This window comes from Capra hircus, chromosome 28, assembly GCF_001704415.2.
Source record: "Capra hircus breed San Clemente chromosome 28, ASM170441v1, whole genome shotgun sequence".
Classification (NCBI taxonomy): Eukaryota; Metazoa; Chordata; class Mammalia; order Artiodactyla; family Bovidae; genus Capra; species Capra hircus.
This window is the reverse complement of record NC_030835.1, coordinates 43,739,919-43,759,436: the sequence shown is the minus strand read 5'-3', so window position 1 is coordinate 43,759,436 and position 19,518 is coordinate 43,739,919. Positions and strand designations below refer to the sequence as shown.

The window sequence follows — 19,518 nt, the reverse complement described above, 5'->3', positions numbered from 1 at the left end:
TTCTGAAGGCTGTCTTTTCCCCTTGCTAATAGTTTCCTTTGTTGTGCAGAAGCTTTTCATTTTGATTAGGTCCCATTTGTTTATTTTTGCTTTTATTTCCATTACTCTGGGAGGTGGAACATAGAGGATCCTGCTGTGATGTATGTTGGAGAGTGTTTTGCCTATGTTTTCCTCTAGGAGTTTTATAGTTTCTGGTCTTACATTTAGATCTTTAATCCATTTAGAGTTTATTTTTGTGTATGGTGTTAGAAAGTGTTCTAGTTTCATTGTTTTACAAGTGGTTGACCAGTTTTCCCAGCACCACTTGTTAAAGAGATTGTCTTTTCTCCATTGTATATTCTTGCCTCCTTTGTCAAAGATAAGGGGTCCAGAGATGCATGGTTTTATCTCTGGGCTTTCTATTTTGTTCCATTGATCTATTTTTCTGTCTTGCTGTCAGTACCATACTGTCTTGATGACTGTAGCTTTGTAGTATAGCCTGCAGTCAGGTAGGTTGATTCCTCCAGTTCCACTCCTCTTTCTCAAGATTGCTTTGACTATTCAAGGTTTTTTGTATTTCTATACACATTGTGAAATTATTTGTTCTAGTTCTCTGAAAAATATCATTGGTAGCTCAATAGGGATTGCAGTGAATCTATAGATTGCTTTGGGTAGTATCCTCATTTTCACTATATTGACTCTTCTAATCCATGAAATGGTATATTTCTCCATCTATTTGTATCATCTTTGATTTCTTTCATCAGTGTTTTATAGTTTTCTATATATAGGTCTTTTGTTTTTTTAGGTAGATTTATTCTTAAGTATTTTATTCTTTTCGTTGCAATGGTGAATGGAAATGCTTCCTTAATTTCTCTTTCTGTTCTCTCATAGAAAACAAGACTTTTGTAAGAGCTCTTCTCAATTATTAAATTCCAGAGAGTAATTAGGAAAAATGTTAAATTCCATGCAATGATACACAATTTTTTTTTCCTCTATGGCAACCTACTCTAGTACTCTTGCCTGGAAAATCCCATGGACGGAGCAGCCTGGCAGGGTCAATGGGGTGGCAAAGAGTTGGACACGACTGAGTGACTTCACTCATTATAATATACTTTAAAACTGAAAAGCATATTAAGGAAGCATATAAATATTAAAAACAAAACATAAAAACTGAAAAGCTCCAGGGGGGTAACTTAAATATATCTACAGGCTAAATTTATCCCACAAGCTGAAGTAATTGTTAGGCTGCCCAAGTCTATGAAATATAATGGAAACTATCTATATTTACCTCCAGAATCTGCCCTTTAAAAACATTTAGTCTTGTAAATGTAAACAATATGGAAGTCATAATATTAAAAAGATTCCAAAGATAAATGCCTTCGGCTTGGTATTGTTTTATATATATATAACATTATAAATATATATTATTAATATATATTATATCATTATATAATACATATGTTTCCACTTGTTTTTGTCCTTCAGTCTAAACTTAATAATTGTTTTTGGAAAATCATAGGTTTCTATTCATTTTCCATCTACGATATATATAATCTAAAGATAGCAAAAACTGCAAGGTGAACTTTAAATAGTACCATACACTTAATTAGCCACAATTCAGTTCAGCGGCACCTTTACAAGAACTAACTTCATGGAAAGCATCAGATTTGGATCCAAATGAATCTCTTCAACAGCACAAAGAAATCAACCATATCCAGTTATTTCTTCAATTCCAAATATAGAAAAGAGAAAGCCTAGGAGATATATTTTAACTGTCTGAATTTCAAGGCTTTTTAAGCAAAAGATAATTTCTTTTGTTATCTCCATTATTTAAAATTTTTATATTTTGACAATGAAATGGCTTACCTGCCTTTGTGTTCTTTATTCATCTTTGAAAATAAAGTGAAGTGAAAGTGAAGTCGCTCAGTCATGTCCGACTCTTTGCGACCCCATAGACTATAGCTTATCAGGCTCCTTTGTCCATGGGATTTTCCAGGCAAGAGTGCTGGAGTGGATTGCCATTTCCCTCTCCATTGAAAATAAAAGTGTTCATTAAACCTACTGTCAATGTGGGGTAGTCAAGAGTCTATTTGTCATAAATAAACCTCCAGGTCAGTACTGAGGTCAACAGTTCTATCCAGGGTGAAACTTGTGGCATGTAAGCACCAAGAGGTCGCTGCTCTTTCACCTCACTCACATGTTGGCTGGTATGGTGAGCTCCATGGTTCTCCTCTGAGGCCCTTGTCATTTCAGGGATTCTCAAGCAGAGGACCACAGAGTGGAATCTACTACAGAAGAACTGTGAATGTGAATCTGTAAAATAATTCTAGCCTTTCAAAGAACAAAAGTTTAATGAGTGACTACTATGTACCAGGCACTGGGCTGGGCATGTCTTATACAGATCAAATAATGTGTCCTGCAGATGTAGGTATGGAACATTTCCAACTGTATGCAAATGTCAGCATCGTGAATAAAATTCACATCCATCTAGAAGGGCTGCTGAGTTTACAACAGTTTCTGTCATTATGTACTTTATTTCAAGTAGTTTTAAAGAGAGTGTCCTTATATCTTAAAAGATTGGTAAATACTAGGTTAGCCTATTTTGCACACTGCCTGGATTTAACATCATCTGTTTTAATAATTCTATAATAAATGAGCTATACTTGTCATCATGTATTCAGTTCAGTTCAGTCACTCAGTCGTGTCTGACTCTTTGCGACCCCACGAACTGCAGCACACCAGACGTCCCTGTCCATCACCAACTCCCAGAGTCCACCGAAACCCATGTCCATTGAGTCAGTGATGCCATTTAACCATCTCATCCTCTGTTGTCCCCTTCTCCTCCTGTCCTTAATCTTTCCCAGCATCAGGGTCATTTCAAATGAGTCAGCTCTCTGCATCAGGTGGCCAGAGTATTGGAGTTTTAGCTTCAGCATCAGTCCCTCCAATGAATACCCAGGACGGATCTCCTTTAGGATGGACTGGTTGGATCTCCTTGAAGTCCAAGGGACTCTCAAGAGTTTTCTCCAACACCACAGTTTAAAAGCATCAATTCTTTGGCGCTTAGCTTTCTTTATAGTCCAACTCTCACATCCATACATGACTACTGGAAAAACCATAACCTTGACTAGACAGACCTTTCTTGACAAAGTAATGTCTCTACTTTTTAATATGCTGTCTAGGTTGGTCACAACTTTCCTTCCATGGAGCAAGTGTCTTTTAATTTCATGGCTGCAATCAGCATCTGCAGTGATTCTGGAGCCCCCAAAATAAAGTCTGACACTGTTTCCACTGTTTCCCCATCTATTTCCCATGAAGTGATGGGAACAGATGCCATGATCTTCGTTTTCTGAATGTTGAGCTTTAAGCCAACTTTTTCACTCTCTTCTTTCACTTTCATCAAGAGGCTCTTTAGTTCTTCTTCACTTTCTGCCATAAGGGTGGTGTCATCTGCTATCTGAGGTTATTGATATTTCTTCCAGCAATCTTGATTCCAGCTGGTGCTTCCTTCAGCCCAGCGTTTCTCATGATGTACTCTGCATAGAAGTTAAATCAGCAAGGTGACAATATACAGCCTTGATGTACTCCTTTTCCTATTTGGAACCAGTCTGTTATTCCATGTCCAGTTGTAACTGTTGCTTCCTGACCTGTATACAGGTTTCTCAAGAGGCAGGTCAGGTGGTCTGGTTATTGCTGAAGCCTAGCTTGAGGATTTTGAGCATTACTTTACTAGTGTGTGAGATGAGTGCAATTGTGCGGTAGTTTGAACAATCTTTGGCATTATCTTTCTTTGTTATTAGAATGAAAACTGACCTTTTCTAGTCCTGTGGCCACTGCTGAGTTTGCCAAATTTGCTGACATATTGAATGCAGCACTTTCACAGCATCATCTTTTAGGATTTGAAATAGCTCAACTGGAATTTCATCGCCTCCACTAGCTTTGTTTGTAGTGATGCTTCCTAAGGCCCATCTGACTTCACGTTCCAGGATGTCCGACTCTAGGTGAGTGTGAGTGATCACAACTTCGTGTATAAAATGCACAAAATCTCTCACCTCTAGTCTAACATTCTCCATATATTAGTTATATGAAAGGAAGTAAAAGTTAAGTATCCTCTACCTCATCTCCCTTCATAACAAACATTTAACCATAAAAGCCTCTTTACTTATTTGGATCTTGATCAGGAAATAGAAGTTTGTTTTCTGTCTCAGGTACAAAACATATACAAAACATACTCCCCTGTTTCCTTTTATTTTGTCATTAAAACTAATTTTAATATCCAAAATGAACTGGTAGAATATTTTGCAGTTTGTTCTCAAGCATGGTATGGCCAGTTTAGTACGGGACACACTAAAAAAACTGCATTTCAGATTTTCAACCTTCACAAGAGTTAACTGGCCAAGCAGATGGCAACTCCACCATGACACAGCTCCCTCCCTTTATTTTAAACAAATCTAAGTACAATACCATTTAATTTTAACCTTCTGGTATTTGATACCTAGGCAAATCTCCATTATTCTAAGACTTCAAACCTGGAAGTGACACTGTAATTTCCAATATTAACCAACCACTTACCATCTTTTAAAAGTTTCTGTAAGATTTTCACAAATATACTGTCTTTAGATACTTCAATTGGATCATCTTTACCATCCGAACTGGACCAGCTAAAAAACAAAATCACCGTAAGCAGAAAATGAAACCATGGCCATAATCGGAAATAAATGACTTGTTTTCTGTTGTGGATTTGTTTTGATGTTTGTAGTGTGTTTCCCTGGTGGCTTAGAGGTAAAGAATCTGCCTCTAGTGCAGGATACTTTGGTTCAGTCCCTGGGTTGGTAAGATGCCCTGGAGAAGGAAACGGCTCCTCACTCTAGTATTCTTGCTTGGGAAATCCCATGGACAGAAGAGCTTGGTGAGCTACAGTCCATGGGGTTGCAAAAGAGTCAGACACAACTTAGCGACTAAACAACAACAGCAACAACAGGGGTTAAAAATATTGAATTTTGTGACATATTGAAAATTGTTTAAATAAAAGAGCTTCAAATTAGATATACCCAGAGTCTCTAGATATACTCCGAGTCTCTATATTAGATATAAGATGCTACAGCCAGGTAGCATGTATTTAATGTCTAAACCAAGTAGTAAGGTATTTTTCCTAAGAAAATTTTCTAAATAAGTAACAAAACTAGTAATGACCCCAAAGTATGACCTTTCAGAGCACAGACAATAGTTTAAACATAGTTTAAATATATTATAATATATTGTTTTTCATAAAATGGCAACCAGTGTCTGATGTAACCTAAATTTTCTTTATCTGGTTGAGATTATCTGCTACTGAAATACAAACCCACAGAACCATGCTCTGTAGTAATCAGTGGCTACATCACTCATACTTTGAAGCCAAGACAAGGAATTCCAGTCAAATGACATAGTATGCGTCTTACAACTGGCGGGAGAACCCAACAGGCAGAGCTAGATGCTTCAGAGGATGACCTCCAAGACCATATCTGACAACAATTTAAACTATCTATGCGTGATCACTGGAAGAAATGCTTTAGTGAAAATAGTTTCACTGCAATTTCTCAAAGCCACATTAAGGAAAATTGAGTAGAGAAGGCCTTTAGCACTCAAGTCATGTTCTCTTCAAAACTATTTTCTGGGCCAAAATTTTTTTTAAAAAAGTATGGACTTCCCCTTGCGGTCCAATAGTAAAATTCCGTACTTTCACTGCAGGGAGCATGGGTTTGAGTCCTGCTTGGGGAACTAACATGCTGTATCCTATGCAGTCCGGCCAGAATTTTAAAAAAAAATTCTTTCCCTGGGAAAAATCCATCTCTACAACTGATTATTCTCAGTCTCTCTTTGCCAATGAATCTTAACACCACCATTCCAGTGGACAGAAATCCTTCTCTATAGGGAGATTACAGTTAAAAAGAAGTCTCAGTAACTTAGGAGACAATATTGATTCTCAAACTGTACTAATTTCTTATTAAAAAAGAAAAGTAGCCTCAAGTCTTCCTATGAAAAACTAGCTCAACTTCTGAGAAAATAAGGAACATATATATTTCTGTGCAAATTGACAATACAAAATTTAAAATCAAAAGTAGAGAATCATTACTCCAGTGGTCCTAAGTCCCTAAACAATCCCTTAATTACTGAATAAAAAAATTAGGATTGCTAATGAAACTATTAACATTTTTATAATATACATTACAATACAATTAGGTTACAAAATGAATTGATGCATGATCTCATAATCTTCCTAACAATCCTTTCCCCAAATCATGTCTTAGATGCACTCTATGGGAACTTACTTATCTCTCTGAAGAGCTTTGCAAAGGATTTCCAGTTTTAGATCATTTATATTTACATCTTCCTCCTTCACAGCAAAACAAAAAAAAAATCTTCATTAAGTCCTGATTTTAAAAAATACATGTTTAAATTTTAGTTATGTCAGCTCCTAATATTATATAAATATTATTAAGCTTTACTTTAAAATTTTAAGAGTTTCCCTGGTAGCTCAGCTGGTAAAGAATTGCCTGTAATTCAGGAGATCCCAGTTCGATTCCTGGGTCAGGAAGATTCCTGGGAGAAGGGAACGACTACTCACTCCACTATTCTTGCCTGAAAAATTTCATGGACAGAGGAGCCTGGCAAATTTCCCTTTCTGTAAGATGTTAAAGTTGACTCAGGAGAGTAAGACTATCAATAATTTCATGTGAAATTGTATCCGATTATCCTGAGATAAACTGATTTTATCAGGAAGCATGAGAGAGTCAAGATTTTAAACAGAGAAATGGAAGAAGCACAAGCTGGAATCAAGATTGCCGGGAGAAATACCAATAACCTCAGATATGCAGATGACAACACCCTTATGGCAGAAAGTGAAGAGGAACTAAAAAGCCTCTTGATGAGTTAAAGAGGAGACTGAAAAAGTTGGCTTAAAGTTCAACACTCAGAAAACGAAGATTATGGCATCTGGTCCCATCACTTCATAGTGATGGGAAAACATAGTGATGGGAAATAGATGGGGAAACAGTGGAAATAGCGGCAGACTTTATTTTTTTGGGCTCCAAAATCACTGCAGCTGGTTATTGCAGCCATGAAATTAAAAGACGCTTACTCCTTGGAGGAAAAGTTATGACCAACCTAGACAGCATATGCAAAAGCAGAGACATTACTTTGCCAACAAAGGTACATCCAGTCAAGGCTATGGTTTTTCCAGTGGTCATGTATGGATGTGAAAGTTGGACTGTGAAGAAAGCTGAGTGCTGAAGAATTAATGCTTTTGAACTGTGGTGTTGGAGAAGACTCTTGAGGGTCCTTTGGACTACAAGGAGATCCAACCAGTCCATCCTAAAGGAGATCAGTTCTGGGTGTTCTTTGGAAGGACTGATGGTGAAGCTGAAACTCCAATACTTTGGCCAACTCATGTGAAGAGCTGACTCATTGTAAAAGACTCTGATGCTGTGAGGGATTGGGGGCAGAAGGGGATGACAGAGGATGAGATGGCTGGATGGCATCGCCAACTTGATGGACATGAGTTTGGGTGAACTCCAGGAGTTGGCGATGGACAGGAAGGCCTGGCATGGTGCAATTCATGGGGTTGCAAAGAGTTGGACACAACTGAGCAACTGAACTGAACATAAAAATCAACATATTATGTCTTTATAACCTTCCAAACTACTCTCAGTTGCAGGGTTGACTATTTACCCTACACAATTATCAATACAATCTTTTTTTTCAAAGCAGGCTGAGAAACAGCTTCTCTTAGGGTGAGCACCATGAAGAATAAATTGACAAAGCAGCCTATCAGTCTGACAAACTAACAATGACTCATTAAATGAAAGAGAAAAACTATGTCAGGACCTTTAAAAGCAATTTTTATTTTTGCAGACAAAAAGATACTTGGAAATGTGTGAGAATTATCAGGAGGTGAGCTCTTCTGACAGCTTTTCTAAAGACTGTTATGTACTCCAAGAGTTACAGGTAGCTGAATCAGGTAGTCTTTTAAAATTAAGACATTTTCACAATGTACTCAGTTCTTCAGAAAACTATACACAAATCGTGATCTTTACCTGAGATTATCAAGTGACTTTACATACCTCATCAATATATTCCAACAAGTCCAAAGCCTTCTTGAAATCATACTCATTAGCTCTTCTGTTTTCTTCACAGATATACAGCTGCAGCAAGTTAAAACAAAGGGAGAATTATTGTAAGTCATCCTATAAACAAGACTAGAGAGATTTACAGAGAAGTTACCACATTTAGAGGTATCTTTATAGCAAAGAACAGTGGCACATTTGGAAATTAAACTCCATCTACCTCACAACAAACTGTCTTTTAAAATACACCTATGTTCATTCAGTAATTAACTTTTATAAGTTGTGTATATATAGCTTTAAAATATCAGTAAATTGCTCTTACATTTTTAAAGTTGGCTATAATGCTTTTGAAATGTTCTCATTCAATAGTTTATCCCTGGTTGGTTAGATCACAGCTAACTATATAATCATAAATGTCCCATAATACATCATAAATGTCCTATTAATAACACTTCTTTTTAAAATACTGCATAAAATCCTTTAACAGCAAAGACAATATTCAAACCATTTCAGAAAAAAAGCTATCCACTTGTCACTGTGTTACACTTGAAAACAATATTTTATTTGTCTCTGAACCTTTCTTCCCCAATGTCAACATCTTTGAAATGGGAATGCAGTATTAAAATTGATAATGTATCAGAGTAAAGTTGGTAAAACTTTTTCCATCTTACCAGTATATAAAACAATGGTCTTACAGGCAACAGTTCCTCAGGTTTTTAAATTAGATATGCTCTATCAGGAGAAGCTGCTGTGAGCTCAATAGGCAATCTGTTATTAATACTAATAATGGCTAAAATACCAAAGTTTTTGAATTGCTTGCTTTCTTAGTAACATAATTAGGGTAAACTCAAGGTGCCTGTAAGACATTGCTCTTATATTTGAAATACCTTCTTGAAAGGAAAAGAGAGAAGCAGAATTAAGGGTGTAACTACGCAATAAAACTGCCTTATTCTGGGCTGCAGCTCCTAATCTAGCTATGTCCTCAGGAACCTGCTATGTTGCAGAGGAATGAGGAGGATGGCACTTACAGGCTGTGCAAATCCAGTTCCTAAAACCATCTTTCTTTTTAAAGAACCTGAACTAAAGCTCTTCATACATATCTGTCTTGTACTAGAAAAGCACAATGGAAGTAATTTCTTCTGGTCACCTGGAACAGACAGAGAGTTATTGGGGCAGAGGCTGATCCTCCACTTTCTGCTAACTGGCATCCTGCTTCTAAGCAGCTCTGACACCTGACTCCCGAGGATAGTGACCAGGAAAATCGGAAATGGAAAGATGTCTACTCTGAGAAACTGCACTAAGGGGCCAAGGAAACACAGGTTGTTCTGAGACTAAGATGCTGTAGGGATGTGAAAAGCACATACGCCAATGAGTTGCGATGCGGTCAGTACAGGCATGGCACTGAGACTCAGCTGTTTCTCAGCCAGCAGCTGTTCAGGCAGGGTCTCCTGGTGCAGCAGAAAGCGCTCTTGCTCAGCCATTTCTAGAAGACAACACAGGGAGCAGTTATGAACATTCACTTTTGCTCTGTCATCAACAAATATAAATTTAAAAAGGAAAAGGAACAGCTCTGAAGGTAATCCCATCACTATTCAATGATCTGAGAATGTTATTAATTCTGCCTATTCTTGATTCCTAACTATGTTACAAACACTCATGGTCTTATCCAAGTCATATGGATTGTCCCAGCAACCAGAAATATCAGGGAGAGAAGAGCTAAGAAAACAAACCTGATGGAAGGGACTGTAGAGCAGATGGCAATTTCAGAGACAAAAGTCCCCCAAATCTGAAGTGTCTCAGTCTGTTTTAAGGTTACCCTGTAAAGTACTTCTTTTTACCTTATGGGAGTGTCTCGTATAATCTCGTTCACTAAAGGACATGATGAGAACTTTCCAGGAGAACAACACCCAGAGGACTGTGCACCAATTCTATTATCCAGCAATGGTTATTTATCTCCATATGATGAGCTGACAGAGGCTCTGGGTCTGCATAAACCATCATGACCATGAGAACAAGCTGGGTTGCAGGGAAAAAGGGCTGAGAACTGTTTGCTAACAGCAGTTATAGCAAAATGGAATGACTAAAGCACAGATATGCTCATTTAAATATTGGCATCATTCCACATGATCCCAATCTTGTAAAAACTAAATGGAATTGTTTTGTGCAATTTCCATACCTAAGAAAACACACTGGCAGGATACAGAAAAAAGTAACAGTAGTCATCTCTAGGGTAGTGGGATTATATTATTTTCTTATTGTTATTTTTCTATACTTTACAGATTTCCATAAGGAAATTTTTATATAACCAATATAAAGTTACCTTTTAAATATCTATTCCCTTCAATTAGACATAATGTGGTAATAGTCCGTAGGAAATTACTGAGGCCTGAAAATATTCTCATTGTACTAAGAAAGCGAAAGCTAAGAAGAAGTGATCAAATGCAAAACAATAACCAGATGTAAGGGGGAAAACTAGAGGCAAAACCTCGTGTTAAAATGTCTTGATTGGGGACTTCCCTGCTGGTCCAAGGGTTGGGAGTCCACCTGCTAATGCAGGGGACATGGGTTTGATCCTTGGCCCAGGATTCCACATGCTGCAGGGCAGCTGGGCCCATGCACCATGACTGCTAGAACCTGCATACCCTCGAGTCTGTGCTCTACAACAAAAGAAGCTTCCATAGTGAGGAGCCTGGGCACTGCAATTAAGAGAGTAGCTCCCTTCACTGCAACTAGAGGAAGCTTGCATGCAGCAACAAAGACCCAGCACAGCCAAAAATAATAAAAAAAATTAAAAAAAATTTTTTTAAATATTTTTATTAATATGCTCTCTCCCTGATGGCCAGGTAAAAATATGGCTCCCCCTGCAGACTGCCAACCAGCCTTGCAAAACAGATACACACTTCTCTAGAACAATAGGCACCATAAGCATTTAAAAATAAAAGAGTGAAAAATAATTTCTTCAAAGAGTGAAAAATAATTTCTTTCCACAGTGAAAAATAATTTCAGTAATAAAAGTTAAATATTAATCCTATGATTTGAGTACTCAATTTTACAAAAAGTAAAACATTTTTCTCAAGGAACACCCAGTGTCTCTGATTGTTAGAACTATGCATTTTGTAGTGTATCCTGGGTGACTACTATGGGCTTCCCTCATAGCTCAGTTGGTAAAGAATCTCCCTGCAATGAGGGAGACCTGGGTTCAATCCCTGGGTTGGGAAGATCCCCTGGAGAAGGGAACCCACTCCAGTATTCTGGCCTGGTGAATTCCATGGACTGTATAGTCCATGGGGTCACAGGAGTCGACACAACTGAGCAACTTTCATTTCCTTTCTGGGTCACAAAGCTAGTCAGTTGGAAAAAAACATGTGAAACAAGATTGGTCTAATTTCTGTCCAGATTCCTTCCACTACATCTACTCCTTGGAGGAAGAAAGCGACAGCAGTGGAATGTGAATCTAGACCCCAGACAGACTACTCCTGTCGCCAATACCCCTATTTACATGTACTTCACCCTGAACCACATGGCTGAGACACCTCCCCAAAGTATGGGATTAGGTATACTCATGCTATCAGGGGTGACACTGCTCTTAGGACTTTTCAGGAAGACAGCCAAGAAATACATTTAAGAAAACAACCATGACTCCATGTGATACATGCAATTCAAATGCAATAATATAGGGTTCTTCCTCACCTTCCTTCTATATACCTCCATTCCCTTTGGTTCTCAAAAATAATATTCTCAATCATTTTCTCAGTCTACAATATACAGAATGTGAAACAGAATAGTTTCACTACTATGACAACAACAATTTTTGAATTCTGAAATCAAGAGCTTCAGAATTACCACCACCTACAGCAAACCCACTGAATAAATGTCATGTTTCTTGGCATGGCAGTCTGTTCTTAGCATATGATTTGCTAAGGGTGTAATCAGAGTACTCTGTCCAAATCATCTGAATTTATTCTTTAGGAATTCTTATTTAAAGCACAAATTACTTTTCTATAAAAAGAGAACCCTGATTATATAACTGAGTAATTGTCTAAGAACACCGAATAGAAAGGGGATGGCTCCTGTCTCTAAAGGATCCCATTAACTGATAACAGGGATGCATTCTAAGATTACACGGACAGCATGACTGACTTATACATCTTCTTGTTCAAATACTGCCTTTTACCTTCAATTTTTTCTTGCAGTGTATCTTCTGAAAAGTCTGATGCTAATGCAGCCAATTTACTCAAGCCAAGAAGGGTTTTTTTCTTTGCAAAGTAACGAGTTTCCCTATTTGCCAAACCCAGAAGTGTTGCATGAGCCTAAAATAACAAAATATGAAAACTGTGGTAAAATTCTCACTATTAAGTTAAAATAATGATTAAATAAAACCCAAACCTGCTTTCCTCTCCTCAAGCTATATCAATGAAAGATCAAGTGACTATCAGGAAAACTTAAAACAGATCAGCAGCATACTTTGAGAGTAATCACACAATAAAATATCAGCCACTCACACTAGTCACTGGGAGAAGAGACATGTATAAAACGTTTGCTCTATAATATTCACTACAACACCTTGTCAAGGAGAAACTTGTTTATTTAATGTTTCTACTGATAATTTGAACATTTCTATTATAAGAAAATACTCATTACAAAAAATGGCCAATGACTGCTCAAATTATATGAGAGAAAGATAGACATTTAAAAAAAATCTGTAATATTTAACTATAAAAAAACAAACTAGCTAAAAACTAAATTGAAAATTGCCTAAATATGATCCATACAGCTGAAACCTTACCTTTTCTAATTCTTGGCTGTTAATTTCGTGTAACCAGCTGAGATGTTCATGAGCTTGTAAAAAGTTCGCCAACTGTCCATGCTGAGAAATGGGCTGAGATAATAATTTGCCTCGCTTTCCTTTCTCCAGATACCAACGAAAGAGAAAGTCTGAAAAATTCTGTAAAGAACAAAGCAAGAATCCAATAATATTTAGTAATACAGTTTCAAAAAATACATTTCTGATGAAAAAGCATTATGTATTTTTTCCAAAGGTCTTAGACTCCAGCATGGAAATCCTGTTTTTAAACACCAAGTTCCTAATTGTAGGGTCCTCAAATGACTTCATTTGACAGAGGACCTTCAGATTCAGAATGGGGATCTTGCTCAATGTCACCCGGAATCTGGATGTACTCTGTCCAATATGGCAGTCACTGCTCACATGTAGCTGTTTAAACTTAATCTAAAATGTAAAAATCAATTCCTCAGAGACATCAGTCACATTTCAAGTACTCAAAAGGCCATCTGTGGCTGGAGACTCCCATTTTGGACAGCACATACGAGCAAGATCTCATTACAGGAAGGTCTACTGGACACTACTGGGACTCCACCCTTCCAGGGTGAAAGATTTCAGGGTAGAACCGTGTGCCATGCATTCATGTGGCTGGCGTGATAAATCAGAATTTAGCGAGGCTCCAAATGCCCAGGACATTTGCTGGATCCTGCAGTAGAGTAAGAGGTTGGGCTGGAAGGAAGACAAGTGTCCTGCAGGCTCACACATTACTTACGAGATGTTTCCACAAAAAGGGGAATTCTGCAAAGAACCACCAGTCCCATTAGATATTTGAAACCAATTAATTCATTGGAACCTTTGTTCCAATGGAATGTTCATTGGAATGAATGAATGTAACAGAAGCAGCAATCAAGCCCTGGCCTACCCCTATTCTTGATGAATTGAGTGATCTGCCTTTCATTTTATCTGCCTTCCAGGAGAGAAGGCAATGGCACCCCACTTCAGTACTCTTGCCTGGAAAATCCATGGACAGAGGAGCCTGGTAGGCTGCAGTCCATGGGGTCGCTAAGAGTCGGACACGACTGAGCGACTTCACTTTCACTTTTCACTTTCATGCATTGGAGAAGGCAATGGCAACCCACTCCAGTGTTCTTGCCTGGAGAATCCCAGGGACGGAGGAGCCTGGTGGGCTGCCATCTATGGGGTCGCACAGAGTCGGACACAACTGAAGCAACTTAGCAGCAGCAGCAGCAGAGGAGAAAAACCAGTGCTGATTTCCATCTTTATGGTTAACACACACAAAGTCCAAAACACAACTTAGGAAGCAGAAAACTATGAATATGTAGATAACAGAAGCAGACTTAAGAACGATCATTTTGGAATTAGCACAGAAGAACTTTAACTAATGAACAAATTTTTTTTTTTTTTAAGTAAAAGAAACAAAGTAGAATGCATGGAAAATGTCAACAGAGAATAAGAATCCTTAAAAAGAATAAAAATTACAATAAGCACAAAGTACTTATTTTAGCACTATTATGAAATACAAGATAAGTCAGGTCCAGAAATCAGGTACTGATCAAATAAGTTATATCCAGTCTATGAAATACCATAACACCATTAAAAATGTGGTTGTGTGATATTCAATGATATGGACAAATGTCTGTCATGTATTAATTAAGTGAAATAAGCAGTTAATAAAACATGCTTCATAGATTAAAAAGATTAAACCAAATGTTTAAAAAAGAATTCTCTCTGGTGGTAGAATTATGAATTATTTTTTAATCTTCTTTTTTTTTATGGTGGTCTCCTGAATTTTATACAATGTTATGTTTATAAAAAATCAGATTTTATATAAAGATCAACTGGCTAAATAAACTGGCTTTAAGGAACAACTTAAATTTACATAGATAGTGTCATAATGGGAACTTAAAAAAAATTAGGCATTAAAAAAAAAGGAAGCATGATATCAAAGAAGGAAAACAAGACTCTAAGGTAAATGGGAATCTGAGCTCTCTTAACATTAGCATTCTATGCTCCCAAGATCTTCCATTCAAACTGTGGAACTCTACCAATATTACTACATCTAAGTACTTCGAAAATATAAAAATATAATAAAAGTCTTGACATATTTTTCAAAGGTCAAAGAATCCTTCTGTAATATTTATATATAAAAAATTGTCTGACAATTTACAAAGAAACATAATGTACAGAATAGTATCCAGTAAATTGCAAAAAGACTGCACTGTCTTCCAAAAACTCTAAGTAGGAACTTCCCTGGTGGTACTATGGATGAGAATCTGCCTGCCAATGCAGGGGATGTGGGTTCGATCCCGCATTTGAGAAGATTCCACATGCCATGAATCAACTAAGCCCAAGCGTCACAACTGAGCCTGTGGTCTAGGCCCAAAACCTGCAACTCCTAAAGCGCATGCGCCTAGGGTCTGCGCTCTGCGACAAGAGAAGCCACTGCAAGGAAACACCACAGGCTGCAACCAAGAGTAGCTCCCACTCACTGCAGCTGGAGAAAGCCTGCGTGCAGCAACGAAGACCCAGTGCAACCAAAAATAAATAAATAAATAAAATTGCACACATTAAAAAAAAAACCAACCATAAGTAAGATGTAAAATGGTAAAGCCTTCTTACAGGATCCACTACCTACAGCCCTGTGTTCATTACCTGATCAGCAAACTGGGTCATGTAGCGCTGTAGTCTGGTCTGGTTGTCAGTCTGCTCACACATTTGTACCAAGATATCAAAGTCACAGTATTTTTCTGCCAATGAAGCAGCCCATGGGTACTGGCCTAGTGTGACTGTGGGAATGAGAACAGATGAGAAAAAAATCCTATTAGTGAAAACTTAATACATAATAAAAAATAATATTACTTGAAAATTTGCCTTTATTTCTATTACATACTAAAAGTAATTAATGGAAACCTTTCTAGTTATTGGCATTTAGTTTCATAATCCATATAAACTCATTAAAGATGTATATTCAGCCCTTCCTTCATCACTGCCCACCTAAGATGCTACTCCCCTCCTTCACGTAGCAAGACAAGCTCCTCCTCAGTCTTGGCTATGACCGTCTGGCTATGTCCTCTGCTGCAGTCTCATCACCCATCCACACCCTCGAATGGCCCTTATCTGCTCGGCCGGTGGGCTAGCCATTCCTATGAAGGTCTCAGACTGTATCAAGTTCTTTGAGGGCCGTCTCCACACGCTGATAATTTATTCCTTTGTAAATCACCTTCAGCATTGTCTAGGATACCAGGTTAAGTAATGACAATAAGGCCGAACAAATGAACACAGAAAGACATACATATGAAGTGTTGCTTAAGTTCTGAACTACAACTGGGTTAACAATGTTGTACTGAATACTTCTGCCTGAATGATCTGACTCCTCCATTAGTTCTGTAGACTCAAAGACCCATAGCCCTCACTATTAAATATGCACTTACGAAGCGGAGATAAGAGATCTGATCTTTTCTGTAGGTATTCCATTTCCAGATTGCTATATCTTTCTTGATCATTGGATTTGTCCACAGACTTGAGCTGAGAAACATAACCATCCAAGAAGCCATCAATCAGTGCTACTAGCTGCTCCGTTAGAACGTTTCGGAGATTGCTGTCTGCCTGAGGATAAACCATCTTCAGGACAGTCCTATGCTGGCGCACTATTGCTGTTCGGATGCCAGCAGGACCACTGGTTGCTGTGAAATCACACAAAATAACAGCACAAGTAAGGGTTCCATAATGGCTACAGGGAAGACCAACTGCCTAAAAATTACATCCTGTCACCTTTGATGGAAAAAGAAATCAAACAAGGGGTCAGTAGAAACTTGTCTATGTACTGCTCAAAAGCATCTTCTCTATGGAGATGGCCTTGGCAAAGTCAAGTAAACCTGACTCTTCTTCCCTCTAAATTCCTTTAATGTTATTCCACTTACTTCTGTGTGTTAAATCAACATGAAATATAGTCGCTACTTTCAGGGCCTGCTTCTATGAATAACTATACATACTAAAACCTAGTAGATGCACAAATATCAGTTAAAAAATTAAGCTATAGAGACAGCTGCAAATTATTTCAAGGGAATAAAGTGATTTTTCATAAGATCTGCTCATCTTGGAGATGTCACATATTATTTTTTATTTCATTTACAAACTTGTACTAGGAGAATAATATGACTCCCAAAAATAACAGACCATTAGAAACATATTTTGGGACATCCTAGTGGTTAAGAATTCACCTGCTAATGCAGGGACACAGGTTCACTCCCTGGTCTAGGAAGATTCCACATGCCACAGAGCAACAGCCCATGTGCTGCAGCTACCAAGCCCACATGCTGTGGCTACTGGAGCTTGTGTGCCTAGAGCCCATGCTCCACAACAGAGAAGCCACTGCAATGAGAAGCCAGTCAATGGCAGTGGAGAGCAAACCCTGCTAGCCACAACCAGAGAAAAGCCCTTGTGGCCTTGTGCGCAACGAAGAACCAGCACAACCAAAAAAAAGAAAAAAATATATAATTTGAGGAACTGCTAATGATCTGAAAACTGGGATCAGTGCCTGCAGTCTCACCTGTCCATGGAATATACTCAGGTTCTTTTTCTCCTGGCTCTTCTCTTCTATACAAGGAGTTCCTATTTTGTCGATAGTGACTAGCAGCTTGCAGCATGTCCTGGAAAATGAAATGTGTTATCACATGCCGGGAATCAGGGATCCCAGGATCTCTGAGACTATCTGAAACATCAAGTTCTATTATTACAAAAAATTACTCAGCACAGGCCTGTAGGATTACTTTTTGATTTTTTCTGCATTTGAAATTTGTTTTACTCCATAATCTAACTTCAATTTTATAAAATTATGGTAACCAAAGTATGAAAATCATCATTATAATATCCATGAGGTAAAATTAAATGGAATGTTTTAAGTGAGCTCTTGAGTAATTAAAAAAGAGAAACTTATTTGTTGTTTCTCAGTTGCTAAGTGGTGTCTGACAATTATTTAAATAATTACAATAAAGTTAATACATTTACAATGATATATATGTCCTTCTCCAAAATAAAAGGTTTATTCTACCAAGCAGAAACTTTTAATATGCATAAGGCACACACTCAAAATGTCTGCTAACTGACTGATAAAATTACTGATGCTTTCCTAACTTTTTGGAATTAACAAATGGCTAACCCATTATGGATTGCTGGTGATGCAGAATAGGAATATGGGTTCTCCTCTGTCCACGGTATGGGCTTTGATTTGCTAGAATCTTCACATTTGTACCTTGAGAATACTGTTCACATTGATCACCACCTCCGCCCATTCAACTGATTCCACGGACGTGTCCTTCAAGACTTGTTCCTCGTGCTCCAGTAAACACTCACAGATGGTATCTACCTGGGACGCCTGCGGAGGACAGAGACAGCACCCACTAGTAAGAGGAACCATGCTGACAGGTGACAATCACAACTGCCTAGAATCGACCCAGCAGGCTTTTCTCACTGAGTTACATCCTCTGCTTAGTAGTCAGGGGGATAGTCAGTGACAAAAACAAATTTAAAAACCAAGGAAAGCTAGAATCTCCTAACCTTTAAAAGGTAGCGAGCCCAAATAACAGTCTAATAAATAAGCAAATTCTGAACTGTTAGCAGGTAGACTTTTTATTTAAATATCAAGTAACTGAAATATTTGTTTATTAGAGTTATAAAGGCTCAGTGCCACCTTTAAATAGTATTAGGTTACAAATAATGTCACATTACAATGTAAGACCCTAAACTAATGAATTAAACAAATGAACCAATGGATAAAAATAGTGATTCAACTGGCTAATGAACAGGCTAATTTCTTTCTTTGAGGAATTTATTTTCTTTAGACATAATAGAAATGTTTGTAGAACAGTACTAGCTACATTGGAGAGGGCGGTGGCAACCCACTCCAGTATTCTTGCCTGGAAAATCCCATGGACGGAGGAGCCTGGTGGGCTGCAGTCCATGGGGTCGCTAAGAGACACGGGTGAGCGACTTCACTTTCACTTTTCACTTTCATGCATTGGAGAAGGAAATGGCAACCCACTCCAGTGTTCTTGCCTGGAGAATCCCAGGGACGGGGGAGCCTGGTGGGCTGCTGTCTATGGGGTCACACAGAGTCGGACACGACTGAAGCGACTTAGCAGCAGCAACAGAAGCTACATAGAAAGTAAATAATAACTTATAACTGTTCTTTTCTTTTTTTATCATTAATTATTAACACATAAAGGTAAATGAGGAAAAATGTTAAGCACTGAAACATTCGCTTCCAGTTTCAGCTCACAGTTAAGCTTTCACCCCCCCTTTACTTATCAAGTGGATATTTACTTGGAAGTTAGAGTTGGCATAGCATTGGGCACGCAAAGATAAGAAGAAATGGAAATCAGATTTGATGCCCTCAAGGAGCTTACAAACCAGCTGAAGGAACAAGACATAAACACATACACAGTGCAGCCCAAATAAAATCACTGTCTTTCAAACCTTGTTCTTCCTTTAGTATTTCTGGTGTCCCTCAGAGTTATCCTAACAGCCCAAGCAAGAAACCTCTGGCACGTGGAATTTGTAAGAGTCTTTTACACTGTTAATGTGAAAAAGATAACGAAAGCAAATGTGACATAGAGGCAGAAAATAATATAAAAG

The 19,518-nt window shown here is 38.0% G+C and overlaps 1 protein-coding gene across 1 annotated transcript in view; it reads right to left on the bottom strand.

The window, feature by feature from the left end:
* Positions 1-19,518, bottom strand: part of NUP133 (nucleoporin 133) — a 55,299-nt gene that overhangs the window by 3,690 nt on the left and 32,091 nt on the right. Inside the window, exons 16-25 of the mRNA XM_005698953.3 lie at positions 18,137-18,259; positions 17,435-17,534; positions 16,317-16,568; positions 15,538-15,671; positions 12,871-13,029; positions 12,259-12,394; positions 9,449-9,567; positions 8,082-8,162; positions 6,291-6,355; positions 4,552-4,640 (exon numbers count right to left, since the gene is read on the bottom strand). Of these exons, the coding sequence (XP_005699010.2) occupies positions 4,552-4,640; positions 6,291-6,355; positions 8,082-8,162; positions 9,449-9,567; positions 12,259-12,394; positions 12,871-13,029; positions 15,538-15,671; positions 16,317-16,568; positions 17,435-17,534; positions 18,137-18,259 (1,258 nt within the window). The remainder of the gene's footprint in view (positions 1-4,551; positions 4,641-6,290; positions 6,356-8,081; positions 8,163-9,448; positions 9,568-12,258; positions 12,395-12,870; positions 13,030-15,537; positions 15,672-16,316; positions 16,569-17,434; positions 17,535-18,136; positions 18,260-19,518) is intronic.